The following is a 21,104-nucleotide window of genomic DNA, read 5'->3' on the forward strand; positions in this document are numbered from 1 at the left end:
AATAGGTAATCTTCATTGCAATTTAAGTGAAATTACTGAACTTAAATATACAGGCTATAAAAATGGTCATTCTAGAAGAAAATTTCAAATGGCAGAGGCTTTTGCATCTGAACTCTTCATATATATATATATATATATATATATATATATTACAAGGTATGTGTGAGGCAAAATGGAATAGAATAGAGCTTTGATAGAGCTTAGAGGTGAGATGCCTTTCATAGATATGGTATTACATCTTTATTATGATGTACCTTCACTGCTCCAGACATTTATTTTCAGACATACACATCATGAGCTTGAGTTGAGCTATTGATTTGTACACGTTTAAATAAGCTAATCCATCCATCCATCCATCCATTCGGTTGAGACACGGAAAGACCCATTTGATTGGAAGAACATTTAAGCATAAATGACATTGTAAATGAAGCTGCAGTATTTATGAATTCTTTTATAAATGATGCGAGTATTTTGCTACTATGTGTTCAGCTCATTTAATAAAACAGATGGAAATGATGTGAGGAAAACTGCAGTTTGGATAAAATGATGAGATTGCGCTGGCCTGCCCTCTCTCAGATGAGCATGCTGGGCTTGTTGCTTCTCTCAGAAGGTCAGAAGTCAATTGCAGTAATGTGCTAGCAGCAGCCCACAAGCCTCCGTTATCAGGACTAATGTGTGGCTGCATTTTTCGCCCACACCCTGTGTGGCTTGGGCTGTGCTCCTTTCCCATCAACCTCGGTACACAGGACCCTACAGTCTCATTAGAGACAGCCACAGCCGTCAACAAAAGTGCCTATCTAAAAACACATAACAGCATTTGTGTTCTATATTTCTCAACAGCTTCTATACAACCAGTACATGCATTATGGATTTAGAGTGTCGTATGTCAAATTAGTCTATTGTGGCATGTGTTCGCCGCTGCTAAGGCTGTAGAGACCATATGCTACATGTACAAAATGATTTCACTCCATTTGCTACAACAAAGTGTTGCTTCATTCATTCTCTAATGGAACCAGTAGTGTGCTTCTCCAAGTCAAATTCCTATTCTGATGCCATTAATTTAAAACATTAAATCAAAATGGTCTCTTCTTTGTCACCACATTAAGTCTCTTATGTAATAATAGTAATATTGTGAAATATTATCACAAATTAAATTGACATGTCACATGATCCTTATCTCATTAATCATTGTGATTGTGTACTCATTATGATAACATTTCAAAACAGAGATCTTTCTGCAGCCTTATAAATGAATTCAATGTCACTTTTGATCAATTTAATGCTAAATAATAGTATGTTATATTCAATATTGAATTAAAATAATCTATCTCAATATTTATCATCATATAACATATGATATAATAGATATAATGGTCACAGTTATGCTATAGTTTTGGTTTAGTTTTCCATCAGACTGTTTAATTGCTTGTATGCATGTGTTCCGTTGTTCTCTTTTTCACGCCATGATCAGTTTTCTTGGATATTAATTTGTTCATCACAGCTATTCATCATTTAGTTCAAAGTGTGTTAATTTGAGGAAATGTAGAAATTCTGCAAGAAGCAACATTTTTATTTTATTTAAATGTTTCAAAGAGCACAAGAGATTAGAAGTCAAAAATCAAAGCCGTTTCAAAAAACAGGAAGAGTCTCCCAGTCAGTGGCCTGGCCTAGTGTTCAAGCTTCACTAAAAAAAGCATTTATTATGATTTGATTTTGACAATCAATGGCCTTGCATTTCCAGGGGGTGATTTATGGTAGGCTAAGCTGTGATTGTTGTAAGATGTGCTTTCTTCACTCGTAACAAATACATTTTTTGTCTGTGTGTGTTCAGATAAGAAAATGACTTAGGTAGGTTATTCATTCATTTTGGGCAGGACATGAGTTTTCCCCTGCCATTGTTTCAATTCACAGCATCATTATTCGCACTGTTATGATTGGCACTTCTGAGCGGTGAGGGCAGCCTTGTGGTTCCTCTGAAACTGTAACTGTTTATCAACACCTATAGTTTTCAATTATGCTAAAGAGATCCCTACTTTCCTGAGCTGTAATTGAAACACATTTGGGATTGCTTGTTGGAAGATATCTTCGCCACCAGCAGAGTTCACAATTGAAGCCAAGAGAGGAGTTAACAAGCAATCTGGACTGATTTTTGAGTATTATTGAGCTTCTTGGACAAGAATAAAGGGTTCTTACTGTGATATTAATGTCATAGAATTTTTAGAACAATTAAAAATAATGACTAAATATGCTCTCTGAAGATGTGAAAGAAAGTTTGGCGTTTATGATTTGGACAGAAATTACAACACGAGTAGAAAATAAGGAAGAAAGCAGTCTATTTTGCAAAACATTAAGACCAATTGACGTGTTTGAAATCAACACACGAAAACACTGCTAGAAAACACACATTTGTGTAATTGAGCTTTTGACTGAAAATCGTATTACCTAGAGTGTGACAACTAGCCCAGTCTTCTCTTCCACTTAATTGTCAGAGAATAAACATGATCTGCTTTTGGTATACAAGTAAGGAATAATTGATGACAGGCCGTTGAATTATTAGAAAAATAATGCACACCCGAGGTGGTAAAGCGGTCACGAGGCCTGAAGTCAATTACTCCTCTTATACTACAGTTTCCACATCTCAAAACATTGTTCAGATGATTCATATCAATATTTTTGTCAAGTTTTTGAAATTAAAGCGGTCTTGTATCTAGGACTAATTTCTTACGCATCTAATACCATGCCTCCGTTGCTAGTTTTCAAATGTCATTTTAGAGGTAATGGAGGTTTGGGCCACTGATAGCAGACTAATGTAATGATGGGGGACACACTTACAACTCGCTGAAATATTCGATGACCGACAGTTTCCATCGACTGTAGCAGGTCTAACTAAACACCAACTGTGAACACAGACTGTGTGAACACAGACTGAATGCGCGTTTGGGCATGATCAGTCAGAAGTATCATTATATTAGTATACAATTATATTCATAACTGGCCTTAGTAGACCTAGTCTGTGGCTTTATGCAGTTATTAATGCAGTTATTAGAGAGAGGAAGATAAAGAGAGAGAGACAGAGAGAGACGTTGAAATAATGAGACAGAAAAGCATGTGCGTCAATAATATTATTTATTTATTGATTAAATTTGTTTTAATTCATTCATTCATTCTTGTTTTCTATAATTGACAGTAGATAACCCAATAAATGAAAAACACAAAGTCATTTACCCTATTCAGTTTAATTTTCTATTTAGCCTATTATAGATAGGACTACATACTTTATTGATTAGAATTAAACTGTATGTGTCCATTGATTGTGAAGTTAGACATCAAAAATTGCAGATCAAGTGCACGGGGGCTGCACGTTTTTTTTTTTTTTTTTTCTTGTTGAATTGTATCCTATTTTCCGTTCTTAATTACACACAGTGATATGGAACTGTAATCCGGTTCAAACCTGCCTGAAAGTACTTTTTCCCTGAAAATAATTGCACACCTTTAGAATGTTCTCAACCAATCAGAATCAAGCATTCAACAGCCCTGTAGTATAAATGACTTTAACCTCAATGTCAAAGTGTTAGTATAATTTAGTTCTTGTGGTTTTCTAAAAAAGTAGCAGTCAGAAGTCACGTTTAAAGGTCAGTTAATGAGCTTTTTTTTTCAGTCAGGTTCTGCGCACTCATTTCACAAAGCAGATTTCAATAAGATGGGAACCTCCCTTGAGAATAAGGATAAGAGTGACTTGAAATGAACAGCACTGTGATTTCATCTGTCTCCACATAAAGTTAGTGAAGCATGAATCCACTCGCAGTAAAACTTGGTTGGTCTATATTTCTTGCTGCCTTATGCATTACTGCATTGAGAGACCGGTCTGACTGCTTTTAAACGGTCATTTGATAAATGTCAGTCTTTCATTCAATATTACACTGAAAATGTCCTATCTTACAATGGAATGACTTTTAAAAAGGAATTCTATAAGTGGAGCTTAATTAAAGAGTTATTAATTCCTTTCTTTGTGAGGTTCAATTCTTTGTTGTAACATGAAAAGGTGTAACTTTTTTTCAAGGTATGTTATTCCCTGTGACAGGCACATAAGTATTCACCTTACAGCACTGCCATTTAAAGAGGAAATCAGCTGTTGTAGTTTAAAGCAGAAAAGAATCTCCTCTGCTATCTGTAGACATAGACAATCCTGATGATATATTACCTCTAGTGCAGCAGAGGACAAGTCACATTAAGAAGTGTCAGTGATGAGATCCAGTATCACAGCTGGCTCTGAAATTTGGTTAGGTTGCAGTAAACTAAAGCCTGAAGTGCTCTACAGTTACAGTGATCTTGTGGGTTGTATTTCGTTTGTTCTGGTAATTTGCTGCAATGAGCAGTTTTCTGAGTCTGTCGCTACCTTACACCCGGTGGTGAGGATTGCTTGTTCCTTCACTCTCTTAGTTTTTAATGAACTCTTTTATGGATGTCCTGATTTCTATCAATACCAATAAGCAAATTATTTTGTTTCATCTTTGCTGAACTAAACTGAATTTTAAATGCAACAAGAGAATGTAAGCATCACGGCATTATCCTGTTGAAAAATGTGTATTCTAAGATTGCATGTATTAGCAGTGTAACACAGTCTCATCCCAAGAAGTCATATAACTGACGTCTTGGGACGTCTTTTGACCATACGTCAACATCCGCCTTTTTAGGGTAACCTTAAACGTCGGTTACATGACGATCCCGGGCCGTCATACAACTGATGCTTTACCTTTAACGTCGGTTAGGTGACGGGGTAGGTGAGCATTAGACTATACATAAAGAGTTCAGATGCAAAAGCCTCTAAATGCCCTTTGAAATTTTCTTCTTTAATGATGATTTTTATCAAACTTGTATATTTAAGTTCAGTAATTTCACTTAAATAACAATTAATAGGTAATTATCATTACCATTTAAGTGAAATTACTGAACTTAAATATACAAGTTTGATAAAAATCATCATTAAAGAAGAAAATTTCAAAGGGCATTTAGAGGCTTTTGCATCTGAACTCTTCACATGCAAAAATAAGAGATATGAGCATGGGCTAAAGATGCAATGTCAGACAAAAAAAAATGTGATGTATATAATTAAGTTGTATATTTATGTGTATATGCATATGTAATATACTTGGATATACTGTATAAAATAAATATGCATTGTAATATATTTTATAATCTAACATTTTAATATTGCAGATATATCATGCATCCCTCAACTTGATTATTTTTTTTTAAATGATAATAATAATAATAATAATAATAATAATTTATTTGTCCCTTACTGTTACATTCATCGTCTGCACCATCCTGTCTTCATCTTCACTACACTTCCCAGAATCCTCCTTGTCTCCACACCTGAACTAACTCTCATTACCCACCTGTTTATCGTCATCCTTGGCACCTGTGTTCACCTCGTCATTGTTTATTGGTATCTGTATTTAGGCTATGTTTACACGGAAACAGTTCTGAAGAGAAAACGCAAAAGTGGTGTTGCGTTATCACTTTTTATTCTGCCTTTAGACAAGTGTGTTGGGTGTGAAATTCGCGTGCAGATGGTGACGCAAAAGTCTGTGAAATTCAATAGGCGCGCGGGCTTGGTGTTATTGTAGTATGCACTCTTAGCCGCCTGGAGTGCATACTACAACAACACCAAGCCCGCGCGCCTACGTACAACCTTCACTGTCAAGCAGACTTTTGCGTTTTTACCCTTTATACAGGAACGCGGCGGTGGAGCGTTTTAAAGATTTCCAATTTGGAGGGTGGTTTCACTTTTTTGCGTTTTTAAGCCCCCAAAACGCTGTCGCCGTGTAAACGAAAGGCACATCCGATAAAATATTTTTACATTTTCACCCGCGAGTGTTCTCGTGTAAACAGGGCCTTAGTCTCCTTCTGTTCAGCTAGTTTTTTGTCGGTTTTCATTCATAGTAGCATGTATTGCGGTTCCTGTTTAGTTTACTTATTAAAATCCTGTTAAGTTGTCAATTTAAATAATTAGCAGAAACCATCCATGTATCGTTTATTCTCTTTTCACAAATAGAACAGAGGCTCCTATCTTCCAGTAAATGTGATGAAAAAAAAAAGAAGTGTTGCTTGAAGGTAGACGGAATATTCATTGTTAATTAGTTTAAGACACAAATCACAAATCTATGTTTCAATAATTGCCTACATGATTATTGCAATGGTCTGTAGCAGGATGAAGTTTCAAAACTTTGTCATTGTGCTTCATAGATCCCACCATTATTACATTGTTTGGAATTCACTGCTAACCTGACTACAAGACACGTGCTTTTTTTGAAAGGTGTTAGAGATTTTTCAATAGTTTCTATGCACTTTGTGGTTTTCAAGTGAAACTGTTTCATTCATCTTTCAAAATTAACTCCACTTGCATGGGAAGATTGCCTGTTAGGTTCCTCTGGGCATTCGTTGAGTTTCTCAGGTTTAACCTAACCATTTTAAACTGGATTCTTTGACCAATAATGATTATTAATGTATATCGACTTTGGTTTAAGAGCAGAAAGTAGATAAGAAACTGAATGGCCTATGACTACACAGCTTCCAGCTCTATTCAAAATGTTTAAACTTTAGAAGCAGCGTGCAATTATGTAACCCTTCTAAAGGCTAAGGACATAACTGAAATATTTGACTGTAAAAATTGGAGAAATATTGCTGACCTTCAGAAAAAGCCAGAACAGAGTCTAAGGTCACTGTAAAATGATGCTTTCATTTTTAGACATTTCAAAGGGTAGAGGGGGTATGATTAAGCAGTTGAAGACAGATGGGATCCATCTTTTGCCAATAAAACCATCTCTTATCAGATGGGGGGAGAGGCATGTTATATAGAGCTTCTAAAATCAATCTATTTTTATAGTGACAGAGCATTGTATGAGAATGAGAGAGAAATGCTACCTGAAACTAAAAAAAAACCATGCTGATTGATTTAAAATTAAATATAAGCTACTTTCATATGTAAAAAAATGTTCTGTTCATACAACAGAAGTGGATAAAAAAAAAATGCTTCCTTGAGTTATGTCTGTAACTAAAGTGAAAGATATGGTTCTATCTGACATTTGTCAAAACATTTTTATTTTGTGACAACTTACATTATGTGACTTTTTTTTGTATTGTGTACATTTTGGAATTGATTAGAAAACAAAAAGGTAATTACAAATAGAAAAAAAAAAATTGTTGAACTTTAACTTTTAGTTGGGACTGCTGTAAATTTAACGTAGGCACTTTGATTTTCGAATTCAGTTGTCACACTGCATTGTGTATGAAATGTATTTTGAAGACACAGTATATGTAACCCACATTGGAATGGAGCCTGTATGAGTGCATAATATCGTTGGAGCTAGAATTCACAAATTTGTAAAAGAAAAGGGTACTGGAAATGATGTTTGAATGTGTATAGTTAAGTTAAAGAAGTTGAACATTTAAGAAAGAGTTCATGAAAAATAAACTCTAGGGATTTAAGCCCAATTTATACTTCTGCGTCAAACTCACGCCGTAGCTACATCGACTTTTGTTGAAATTATTTGATTGTACACTCACCTAAAGGATTATTAGGAATACCTGTTCAATTTCTCATTAATGCAATTATCTAATCAACCAATCACATGGCAGTTTCTTCAATGCATTTAGGGGTGTGGCCCTGGTCAAGACAACCTCCTGAACTCCAAACTGAATGTCAGAATGGGAAAGACAGCGAATTTGGTTGTTGGTGTCAGATGGGCCGGAAAAATGCTGCCTGGTCTGATTAGTCTCGATTTCTGTTTGGCGTAAAACAGAATGAGAACATGGATCCATCATACCTTGTTACCACTGTGCAGCCTGGTGGTGGTGGACTAATGATGTGGAGGATATTTTATTGGCACACATTAGGCCCCTTAGTGCCAATTGGGCATTGTTTAAATACCACGGCCTACCCGAGCATTGTTTCTGATCATGTCTATCCCTTTATGGCCACCATGTACCCATCCTCTGATGGCTACTTCCAGCAGGATAATGCACCATGTCACAAAGCTTGAATCATTTCAAATTGGTTTCTTGAACATGACAATGAGTTCACTGTACTAAAATGGCCCCCACGGTCACCAGATCTCAACCCAATAGAGCATCTTTGAGATGTGGTGGAATGGGAGCTTCGTGCATCAACTGCAAGATGCTATCCTATTCTATCAATATGGGCCAATATTTCCTTGTTGAATCAATGTTGCATTGAATTAAGGCAGTTCTGAAGGTGGGTCAAACACAGTATTAGTATGGTGTTCCTAATAATCATTTAGGTGAGTGTGTGTTATCGGTCATATGAAAATACTATAAATAAGTATCGTTTAAAGGTACAATATAAATCACTTGCATAGTGTGATACATTTTTTGCAGTTGTGTATTTACAATGTCACAAAAGTCTCCAAAGATATTTTTATTTCAGAGAAATTCCAATTTTAAATAAGTGGCGGTCATTGACGCACTTTCCGCGTTATCCTCGGTTTCCGTTCATACTGCCATAGCCATGACTTTACCATGGCGACAGACGTGGACGACTGTGTAGTGCATTACGTTTAGCGGCACACAGTTCTTGTTTCTTTCAATAATAGAGCATGGCAAGCAAACTTTTGGACAAAAAAGAGAACTAAAATGAGGATCAATATCAGTGTGGCGTTTTTGAGATGCCGAGAGCTCCACGTCCGCAACTAACTTGGACTTGACAGAGCTTCACGAGTTGACAGCTTTATTAGACAGGCGAGCAAATGGAAATTAAAAAAAAAAAAAAATGTTTTATAACATTAGCTCAACATGATTAAATTAGAATATACAGTCAGTATGTTATTCTAATGTTGATATAGCTTAATGCTAGTTTCGTATTACAAACAAACTAACACATAGAATAACAACAACTTTCAATGCCGTTTAGTGTGATAGTGTAACGTTCGACCAAGTTAAGCAGCGCTGCGTTACCTCACAAGTTTAATTTGTCTAATGACCTGTGTGAGTAATCCAGCTCTTGCGGGTAGTTCGGTGGAGTTTCTCGCCATTTTGAGCTGCTTTATTTATTTATTTATTTTTATGTATTTTTTTTTCTGGGAGATATTTGTATTTATGGATGTCTTTTGTGACCTGTTATGCAGGTCCTGTTTTATTTTTCAGTTAAAAAGTCAGACAAAGACTCTTCCAAGAAGTGCATGTGTGCGCACGTGAGCAGAAAAGATGTGCATGACAAGAGAACTAAGATGGCAAGCCAACCTGGATTTTAAACCTCATCTCCTTTTGGTAGCCAGAGGACCTGTTGCATCATCTGGAAGCACACTGACGCTCTGTTAGGAGTTATTGCTGCATTTGGATTCAATCCTTTTTCTTTCTTTTTTTTTTTTTTTTTTCCTCCGATCTTACCTGAACTGGATTCGATCTGACATTTTTACATTGAACATAAACTGTACTTTATTATATTCTTTGCATGAACCGAAAAGGTGTATTATACACATTGAAGTGTACTCAAACTGAGTTGTGGTACCAAAGTATTCATATTAGTTCATGTTTTAGTGTTCTTTCGTGTGATGTGATTGTGTTTGCGTTAAGTACGACTAAGTTGCTCTTTTCTTTTACCTGTGGGAAAAAAAAAAAAAAGTGGAAATTGGTTTACAATTATTAACTAATTGGATTAATCACTCAGCCCGTGCAGATTTTCTAAATTAAATCTTATTTTCCCAACATCCAAACTATTTTTGTTGTGTTAACAGCAAAAGAGGACTGGTCCAGTAGCAAAAGCGTTGTATTTAAGTGTCACACATATCATTTATAGATTGGTCCTCTGGCTCTTTTTTTTTTTTTTTTTTTTTGTCCCACTCCTTCCTCTTTTCTATGCCGTGTCATTAGCACCAGCTCTGGGGCGGCGAAGAGCACATTTATTTCTTCATATGGTATAATGTGTCACCCCCTTTTCCCCCTCCTTTTTCAATTCACTGAAATTTGGATTTCCACATCAAGGGAGCTGTGGCAGTGATGGAATCAAAGGCTCGCCTGTGGCTTTGAACCCTCCTGATGAAGAGATGAAAAGGGCCAGGTTGCTGGAGCTCCTAGTGCTCACCACTCCAGTTCCTGTCTGGCCAGGTTTGCCTGGATGAAAGCCACCTCTCTCCCCATCACTTTCTCTATCTCCTTTTCTTTTTCTGTGTGTCTGTTAGTCGCTATCTCTGTGTCTTTCAAACATAGTTGTACTCTCAAATGCTACATTTCATCTCTCTTGGCACCCTTTTGGCCTCTTGGGCTCATGTCTTCCCTGTTTGTTTTTTGCTCCGTTTTTCTTTGAGACATCACTCTCCCATGAGTCCCATGCCCCCTTCCCTCGATACGTTTTTATACTAATTAAAGCCATTTTGAAGATGGATAGATGGACAGATAGACGGATACATCGAACCCAATATATTTAAAGGAACATTTTCAGTTAACATTTTCAGTTAAAATTAGGTACATCTCAAAATCGAGTACATCTCATTGCTAAAAGACTTCTTACAACTACATCAAAAAAAAAAAAAAAAATCTTCATTCTTCCAAATTTTGACCGGTAGTGTATTTTAGTCAATATTGAATGTTTAATAGGCTACGTGCACAAGCGTAGTCCCGAACTTCCACTATTTTCAGAAGTCGGCATGCCAGTTTCCGGTTTACAACTGTTCATCCGTATCCACTAATAAACAAACAAGATTTGAAGAAGAGTTCTTAAACTTAAAGTTTCTTAAAGTTTCTAAGAACTGTAGGTGGATCTAACACCTGTTTCACACATGCCCAGTTTGCAGTGCATGTTGCGGTGCTGGAGCAACACGTGCTGTAGTGCGTCCACATATTATGATGCATTTACAGTGAATAACTGATCCGCGGCTGTACCACAAACACTTTTTTTGTATCACTTACTATTTATATTATTTTTTTTTTTTTTGTGCGACGCCCAAAATGTCTTTTTTGTGCAGCAACTGAGCGCGAAGGTTGGAGTTTTTCAGGAAGCAGTGGAAGCTCAAATGGCTGCGACTTGAAGCAGAGCAAAGTGCCACACATCTGCACTCCTAACGCACCATTGGCGCTTTTCCACTGCATAGTACGGTACGGTTCGGCCCAGTACGCTTCGACTCGGCGCGGAACAGTTCGGATCGCTTTGCGTTTCCATTGCAGTAGTACCCCTTCAAAGTGTGTGGGACTGATCGTTATTTGCGCGCGCCTCTACTGCCATGACATCATCTTAAAAGCGCCACATTTTCAAACCCACAACACAGGAACAATGGAGACTATCGAGGGATGGTGTTCCTGATTCTCGGTATGTGGTTGTTTTTAACTGCTAGACGGAAAATGTGTTTAAAATGAGGCTGATGGCAGCAAAACAAAATACTTCTAAAAAAGTGTCTCGTGTCTCGTTTGGCAAATCCGATCACGCTAGTGACGCTGGTAGTGACGATTCTGTCTGACCAATCAGTGATCAGCAGTGTTTCACGTCAAATTTTAGTACCGGTACGGTACGCTTGGAACCTCAACAGACCAGGTACCATTTAAAGCAACCCGAAGTGAACCGTACTGTACCGTACCATGCAGTGGAAAAGCACCACAAGTGAGCCGTACCGAACCGTACCGTACTATGCAGTGGAAAAGCGCCTCATGTTAACAGGTTAGGGCTTTCACTTTTCACTGGTGTGGTACGTATAACAGCAGCACAGCGATCGTTTCAACACAGAGTCTATTTTTGCTGTGCTGCAAACGGTAAATTAAAGTGACACGTTTCATGGTCATAATGATAAAGATTGACCTGAAAATGTAGTAATTTCACCATAAATGTGTTTAATTAAATAAAATATAGTAATCTCACCATAGGAGCACATTTAATCAAGGAAATCAAGGAAAACTACATTTTACTTGACAGAATGAACAACACGTGGAGGTGAAAAACAAGTTCTTTGTGACAGCAATCTATGCATGCATCATGTTTTAAGACATGCCTCTATTGTTTTAAAATTGAAATGCAAAAGAAAAGGCAAGTCGGCTGCTTTTATCAATTTTAAGTTTTAATTTAAATTATTAGCCATTTTAATAGAGGGAATGCATTGACGTCACTTTCCTGCCGGAACAACCCCCCTCAGCCTGAGCCTGAGTGGCTAAAGATCTGCTGTGTGACTGGATTTAATAGGGGAAACCATGGAAATACCACTAAAACAAACAATTTTATCAATTTAAACTAAATGTTGGACACAATGTAGTGTTCCTTACAACTAAAAATCCAGTGATCCATGGATATTGACATGCAGACAGGATTAGTGTTTTCCATGACTTTTATGTTTGCCTGATTTAGACAGCAGGGAAATAAAAGCAATATAGACCTAAATATAAAGCAAATTTGCCTGGGAACGCTTTATATAAATACAATATAGGTAGGTCTAAATCCGGGTGATCACTTATATCAGTGTTATATATAGCCAATATATATCATCATATCGTTCAGCCCTAAAATTTATAGTTTTTTTTTTTTTTGTGTTTTTATTTATTTATTTATTTTTTTTGTTTGTTTGTTTTTTGTCAGTGTTCATTTAAAAAAAAAACATCAAATAATGCAGAATATGTAAAATAATGAATGTAATCTTTATCATCTTTAATTGTTATTAAAGTATTAATTGTACTCCTGTTGGAGTGGAGACTATAATATTTTTTTTTAGATTTAGTGTTTATTTTCTATTAAAAATCAATAATTATATCTGCCATTATTGTTCATCTGTTATAGTCATTAAAATACAGATGCATCCCTTAAGCATGAAAATCTGCATCATATCAGTCATTGGCAACCCTGTTCTTTATATAAATTCATAATTTGCAATTTGCCGTGTTGGATTTTTAATGATTTTATCAGCAATCTCTACTGAAAAAGTCAGTACACTAAATCATTTTAATTACTTTTTTAATAACTTTAACTACATAAGACATTTTAATTCATTTGAGAACCATACTGATCTCATGAAATGGCGTATGTATGACACGCCAATTCGTATTTCCATTTATGGTGTGCTATCAACAAGCTTAATCGCTTTTCAGCGTGTTCATGAATACCGTTGACTTACCGTTACTGTATACACAAATATATGACCTACCCCAACCCCGTCGCTAAACCTACCCGTCACTGGGGTTAATAGTCTTCTACCATCCTAGGAAAAAAAAATCGCTCCCCAGTGTAGATCTACATTTTGCTTCCCTTCGCTCAGACATTTAATGGCGTGTACATACACACGGAATCACTCGGACATTTAACGACGTAGACATACACGCGGATACAGTTTAAAATGAGTATAGATGACATGCCACTTGACTTGAAAGTGGCGTATATGTGTATTCAAAAGTCATGATGCCATGTTGCGCGAAATAACTGATTTATTTCTATTGCATTATTTTAAAAATTTTTTTTTTCATAGTTATCTTTTGTTGTTGTTTAGAGATGGGAGATCTTTTATTTAGGTAATGTATCCTTACAGATGGTCTACCTCCTTTGTGCTCGAAGCATCTTTCAGATTTCCCCCTGTTCTATTTTAACTTCAATTACAGGGGATGCCAAAACTGATCCCTAGCTTCTACTGTTACTGATAATTCTTAGAAAATTAGCACCTGGCCTCAGTCAGTGCCAAGTTAACTAGCACTTTAATCAGACTAAAACAACGCTTTAGGATCATATGCTTGAGTATTGATTTTCCCAACAAAGCTTTAATTTGCAATGGATTTCTGTAATGCAATCACAGGAAGAGGCTATTACAGTTATTGTACATGAAAGCATAATAGCCACCGATCAATATCAGAAAGAAACAAAGTCTAATTAATGGAACATAATTGATGCTAAGAGTATATTACTAAATGAATATTTAAGAATTGTTCACTAGTAACCGATCTCCTCCTTTTAATTGCATTTTCAAACAGTAATTTGCACTGTTATTTATCCTCACACTATTAGCTCAGCAGGCTTTATTCCTCTTTTCCTTCTGTCTTCCCTTACCCTTTCTCCATGACATCCCTTAGAAGCCTGTGTACTTCTCTGATGGACAGTGGAAAAGAACAGAAGTGATGGCCAGGCTGACCCACGGCCGATGCCTGCAGGAAGGAACATTGGAAGGAATATTAAAATACTAATCCTCCACTGCTTCAGAAGGTCGGGTCGCGCTCGTCAGTGGGCAGAGCTCAAATGCAGACCCAGGAGCGTTTCCCAGTCTGCCATTCGAAGGTTCACAAGGTTTGTGAATGCTTGCATGCGTGAGTGGGCAGACTCTGTAATGGGTGAACAAGGTGGCACGCTATCTGTTTAAATAGTGTGTGGCGGATCCATAACGAGAGCCAAGGAGACAATCGGTGCTCAGTTACAGTGTTACGGGTCACTGCAAAAATCTCCAGAGGAAACATTAATTCAATCTCGCACAAAACAAGCAAGCGATAAAAAATATCAGGTCTTCAGAAGGTTAGGCAAGACCCGAATTAAGCGCAAAAGTGCTAAGAGCGAGCTTTTATTCTCCATGTTGCAAGTTTCACTTATTCTTACGATTGGTTTCAATTTCCCAGCTCAGTACGTGTAAACACACGAGAGACTGTAACGTGTTGTAGTCATTATTTCTGGCCAAGGTCAGTTTTCTTGTCACTGCGCCTGGCAAAAGGATAAACACATGCAAGGTGTTTCAGTGACCCCTTTCACACGTCTCAAAAGCCTCATGTGGCTCTGAAAAGTGGAAATCAGCTTAGGTGCACACAATCCTGGGACGGATTCAGGTCCAATGTAGTCTTCTTGAAGTAAAAGGCCACGGACAGCTTAGAAAACAGTGTGGTTTTCCTCTCTCGGTCATAGCACAAAAGCGTCTCGGCCTGCAGTGAAGAATACTGATCAGTGACACAGTAAGTAAATAAATACATAATTCAACAGAAGCAGCAAGCCAATCTTAAATCAAGCTTGTTTCGCTCACCTGTTCAGTCTCACGTTTTATTTCTGTTCCTTTGCTTCTGCTCCCCTCCATAGTCTTCACTCACACCTGAGTATGAAAAATCCCTGTTGTTTGTCATTCTGACAGATTCTTCTTATGTGACACAGGATACACCAGACAAAGAGAGATTGGGTGTTGGAGGACGCTGAAGAATGGAACGGCAAGGGAGTGCCAGAGTGCCCAGGAGGGATCACTCACAGTGGGATTAGACATTCAGACACAGCTGGGTACCACTGTCTGGATGGATCTCTTTTATCAAATAGATGGCTCTCTATTGTGAGTGTTGCACTAGTGGGAATTTGCTCTTAAGTATGGAGTGAGAAAGGTCCAAGGGACTGAGAGGACACATGCATTGAATGGCAAAGTGTCAAGGGAAGCGGAAAAAAGAGGTAGTGGTTACATCGGTGGGTTGCTTTAAAAATACATAATCTGGAAATAGGAAAGTGCCTTAAACCTTGACAATTGATTATTTGTGTATGGGGTAGCTCTGATTAAGTTTGTCAGAAAATATTTATTTATTTTTAAAGCAATAGTACACTGTTCTTTTTCATGATTGTAATATTATATTACATTACAAACATTATTAGTGCATATTTAGGGTTCACATTAAATTTAGGGCCAATTAATCTCACATGTTTCTGTAATCAAAATGAATCAGGCTCGCTGGAAGCTGTTATGGAAGCTGTGTATAATTATTAATTATTTTGTGTGTGTGTGTGATATATATATATATATATATATATATATATATATATATATACACATGTATATTTAAGATTTTTTTTATTTATGTATAAAATATTTATATATAATATAAATTATATATAAATCTATATACAGTATATACTAAATAAATATGACGTCATTATGAAAAAAAAAATATGAATATATACGTATATATATATTCCGGAAAATACAGGGATAATGTGACCAGGCATTTCTCCTGGGATTGTTTGATTTCGGTTCATTCACACTGCCAGTAATTTGCCGGGATCTGTGAGTGAGTGAGATGGCACGAGAGGCACACCCCTTACGGCATTGGTCCTGGCTTTTCCCCAACCTGGAGTCCCCAACCTGGCATCGATGCTGGTATCAATCCCGGGTCGCATTCACACAGAAGGCGTTCTGGCATTTTCCCGGGATCAATGCGCTGTGTGAAAGGGGCTATACTGACCTCTGTGAGTAGTAATTCAGCACTTGCGGGTAGTTCGGTAGAATTAAATATCCTTATTCCAATATATACACGGGACTCACATGTGGCGCTGATATTTCTCTTATTAGCAATCGTAAACTGCTTCATACCACAGTCATGTCAAACAACATGAAAGTTTTCACTCATTCATAATCATTATTATATCCATCAGCATGACAGCAAGTCTCATCATTCCGCTTATCACTGCATCATCAACCTACGCCTTTGTTATTGTAAGAGGTTAGTGACCCCTAGCGGCAAAACAAAATTACGTAGTTTTAATTTGAATTGCTGGTAGTTATTAAGACACAGAATGAGACCAGGAAAAAAAGTTTGCAGAAGTGGCTGAGTTTGATTATTAGCTGCACATTGAGAGACATTTAAGATCACATTTTTATACACTTCACAGTTGTTTGTGCTGGAGAAATAAAGAGAAGACAGATCCAGCAAAAGAGAAGATTGGCATCAGTTATTTAACGGTATGTTCATTGTGGCCTTCAATCAAACTATTCAGTCTCCATTCAAATCTTTTGTATAACTAACTATAACACCTATTCATCCATGTACCCCTCCATTTGGCCAGGCATTTTTTTTTTCAGCAGAACAGTTTCTAAAGATTTTTCACATGTGAAACGGGCGACGGAAAACAAAATTACAGGTTCCTTTGGTTCTTTATCTCAAGGCTGCAGGAAAGCGTTTTAAAAGTGTGACATATTATGTGAGAGTTTACTGTCTCTCTCTGATTTCTCCCTGGCTTTGCAAGCAGTGTGCTCTGATGAAGAATAGGTTGAAAAATGGAAGTGGCACTGATTGTTTTTCTGAGAATAAAGCAATGACAGGAAGTAGTTAATTGCATTTGATTCCCATTTTGCTTTGAAAAACATAATTTATTGGATTGCCATCCCTATGCCCAATAGTCTGTTTAGAATACTTTAAAAACATCTGAATTTCTGAGAACAGGAAAAGACAATATATTGCTTGCTGTGATTTTGGGGCACAACAGTATTATTTCCGCAGAGAGTATACGGATTTGTATCTTCTTATGAGTCACACCTGTCACACCAAAGCAAAAAGTAATCTCTATGAGCCCATTACTGAGAAACATGTGTATTGACAACTCCGGAAAAGCGTATAAGCCCAGTCAGACATCACACATCTATGAATGTTGATGTGGACTGTTGTCCTAACGGTGATTTTTTACCACATAGGATCATGTGGTGCAAGAAAAGCCTTCTTATGTTTGACCTCCACAAGTCCTTTTCCTGTCCATTGATATAGTTTACTTGCTTGATACCTTTTTCTAAAGATGCACAATATTGTTACCATATCGATTATTGGACGATTGTTTTCTTGCTTTTTATTTATTAAGCAATAATAATAAATGTTTGATTGGTAACACTTTACAATAAAGTTGATTACTCACCATTAGTTAAAGCTTTAACCAACATTAAGTAACACATTTGTAACAGTATTTATGATTCTTTATGTAACAAATGTGACAAAAACAAATGCAACTGTTCAACTGTCAACCCAGGGTATTTAAATATGAACAGATACAATTTTTGATTTTAATAATGCAATAGGCTCTATGCACGGACATGCATGATGTATTTCCGGTGATGGCATAGTGGATAAGACACAAGCCTGTGGTGTGAGACACCCAGGTTCAAATCCACTGCGAGACACCAATGTGTCCCTGAGCAAGACACTTAACCCCCAGGCTCCCTGAAATATGAGCCTGATCTCATGAAAGTTCTTATCTATAGCACGTATCTATAGTTTTTGCGTGTGTGGTACGCGTTTTTCGAGTGCATATGATATGCCTTTTTTGGCGTATAATAAGTACAAACTCCTCACCCCCCTTCCCCCTAAACCTACACAGGGGGTTTTCAGTGCGTAGCATATACACACAAAAACCATTTTTGGCGTATAAATGCCACGAGAAATGACAATCGTGGTAAAGATACGCACTTTCATGAGACTGTGTTGGACATATATAGCAATAAGTCATTTTGGATAAAAGCGTCAGCTAAATCAATAAATGGTAAGTCCAAGTCGAGTCTGAAGTAATTTCAGGTTGAGTTCGAGTCAAGTTTGAGGTCTATTAAAATATGACTCAAGTGCAAGTCTCTAACTCAAGTGCCCATGTAAGTATGTATCTATTTGTGTGTGTATGTGAACATCTCTACAGTCTTTCATATATGTAAGGATGTATATTAGTATATGTCTATGTAAGTATGTTAGTTTGTGAGTTAGGGATATTTAATTTTTCATTCTCATTTACCCAATTTTAAGGATTCATATTACAGTTACCCACGAATTCGTACGAGTGTTTAAAAAGTGGGTAATTCGTACTAATTCATACGACCTCTCTCGTACGAATTCGTACGATTTGTCCAAACCCACGTGATGGGTAGGTTTAGGGGCGGGGTCAGGGGTAGGTAATTCGTACGAATTCATACGAATTAGCCAATTCGTAAAATATGTGAGATTTAGCAAAAACGTACTAATTCAGATGAGTGAGTTCGTACGAATTGTTACGAACTAGCCACCTCGTAAAATTTGTACAGATTCTCGTGAGATCGGGTTGGTTACCCTCATCTTATAATGCCCTTTATAAACTATAATGTATTAACACTGTTAAATGTGATTTACCTTTTAGCATTTAAATTGATTTAAACATTTTCTTTTTCTTTTTTTCAGACAAAATAGTATAGAATATTAATATCATTCATCAAACTGTCATTAGTCATAACCTTATTGGCTTATTGGTTGTGGTAAGAGTTAAAATAGTAATGTATCAATACTTGGCTGTTACTTTGCTGCAAGAAACACAAAGTGTACATAGAAAAAAACAGCCCGTTCTCATCCTTTAATGTCATATAGAACGCTATATGCAAAAACGGCGCTATACTACGCACATGGCACCGTCGTTAAAATCGTTAATATAACACGCGAACCCAAGACGTCAAAAATCCTTTAGCGTGAATATGACACGCAGACCCTACCCCACACCTAAACTTAGCCCTCACAGCGCGTGTTATATTAACGATAACGGGTGCCATGTGCGTAGTATAGCGCCGTTTTTGCATATAGCGTTCTATATGACGTTAAAGGATGAGAATGCGTTGAAAAAAAACACCTGTGACACCTGTTTCTATATTCAATTTATTTCATAGTAAATTTGCGCATAAGGAATTCAAAAAAATTGTTTCACAAATGGCAGGTAAATCTCGTTTCCCAAAAGCCACTTGTGTGTGTGTGTGTTGGGGGGTGCATAAGGGTGAGGCCAGCCAGCACACATGGGGATTCACAGGCTGAGAGATCAGCCAAAGGAGAATTTGAAAGGCAGAGAGCAGTGAGCCATCGATTTCTCTTTCTGTCTCTCTCTCTCTCTCTCTCTCTCTCTCTCTCTCTCACACACACACACACCGACAACCGGCACCACCGTGTTTCACCTCTGCTGCCATAGCAACAGCTCTGTTGACTCATGTTGCTCCTGGGAGAGAACTGACCAGAGGAGAGAGGAAAGCTTTCCACTCAAACAGATTTTAAAGCACACTCAGTTACTCGGGCACTCACTCACTGTTGCTCTCGGGGCACATGTGCTTTCATGCAGCTTTGCTGATGTACGATTCAAACACCAACGCAACAAGTGAACATAGGGATCGCATGATTATTATGTACAGTATGAAAAAAAAATGTATGCCAAAGATTACATTTAACAGTGTAAAATTATATATATATAACTATAACAGTGTAAAATTATATATATATATATATATATATATATATATATATATATATATATATATATATATATATATAATTTGACACTGTTACACTGAGTTAAGTGAGTTAATTCTGACAGATACTTGTTTTTTAATGTTGTGGTTGATAACTGATAAACTGCTGATTATTTAAATTCTGGAATACTTCTAAAAAAATAAGTACAACTAAAACACTTAAATAAGATCAATAAATGTGTATGATAAAAGCGTTTTTAGATTAGAAAGTCAAACAATCAAAAACAATTTGAGCAGATTTATTACATTAATTATTAGAATGTTTCAGTTGATAAATGGCTGACATGAAAATACATAAATTAAGTTTTGCCAAGGGGGTAATCCATCGACCTGAAGTTGAAGCCTCGTGGGAGCTGCCATCTTGTAGCAGAACTTCACTCGCGTTAGCATTCTTATTGACTCCCATTCATTTTGGCATCACTTAGACAGCGAATACCTTTACATCTGAGGTGTTTGAAGACCCCATTTTGTCCTTTATTTATTTCTAAAGAAACACGACAATGTATAAAATGCTCCATTACCTTGTAGCTTATGTTATGGCCCCGTAGAAGCAGTTTTAGTGAAAGTAGGCTAACGATTGCGTCATACCCACGCGACTCTCTGTCGCACAGAAGAGAGATTACCGTATGGACAGGAGAAGAAGCTCGCTCGCAATCGGGGAAACGTGGAGGCAAAATGACACAATAATTAATCAGAATACCTAGCAACATGTAACTTGTACATGCTTTCATCACCAGCAGGGTGGATTACTGTAATGGCCTCCTCACTAGCCTTCCTAAAAAGACCATAAGACAGTTGCAGCTCATACAGAACGCTGCTGCCAGGATTCTGAGCAGGACTAGAAAATATGAACATATCACACCAGTCCTCAGGTCTTTACACTGGCTCCCAGTTAAATTTAGGATTGATTTTAAAGTATTGTTATTGGTATATGAATCATTCAATGGGTTAGGACCTCAATATATTGCAGATATGCTCACTGAATATAAACCTAACAGATCACTCAGATCACATCAGCTAGAAATACCAAGGGTTCACTCTAAGCATGGAGAGTCTGCTTTTAGCTATTATGCCAGACACAGCTGGAACCAGCTTCCAGAAGAGATCAGG

At 37.1% G+C, this 21,104-nt stretch overlaps 1 protein-coding gene across 1 annotated transcript; it reads left to right on the forward strand.

Annotated features, from left to right (window-relative positions):
* Nucleotides 1-1,723: 1,723 nt before the first annotated feature.
* On the forward strand, nucleotides 1,724-15,305 carry LOC148977563 (uncharacterized). Its single transcript, XM_089135189.1, has 5 exons — nucleotides 1,724-1,754; nucleotides 1,875-1,949; nucleotides 9,988-10,125; nucleotides 14,077-14,260; nucleotides 15,104-15,305. The coding sequence occupies exons 1-5, from the start codon at nucleotides 1,724-1,726 to the stop codon at nucleotides 15,303-15,305; spliced, it is 630 nt and encodes a 209-aa protein (XP_088991315.1).
* Nucleotides 15,306-21,104: the final 5,799 nt, after the last annotated feature.

Source organism: Pimephales promelas, chromosome 9 (genome assembly GCF_988280905.1).
Source record: "Pimephales promelas chromosome 9, fPimPro1.hap1.1, whole genome shotgun sequence".
Taxonomy (NCBI): Eukaryota; Metazoa; Chordata; class Actinopteri; order Cypriniformes; family Leuciscidae; genus Pimephales; species Pimephales promelas.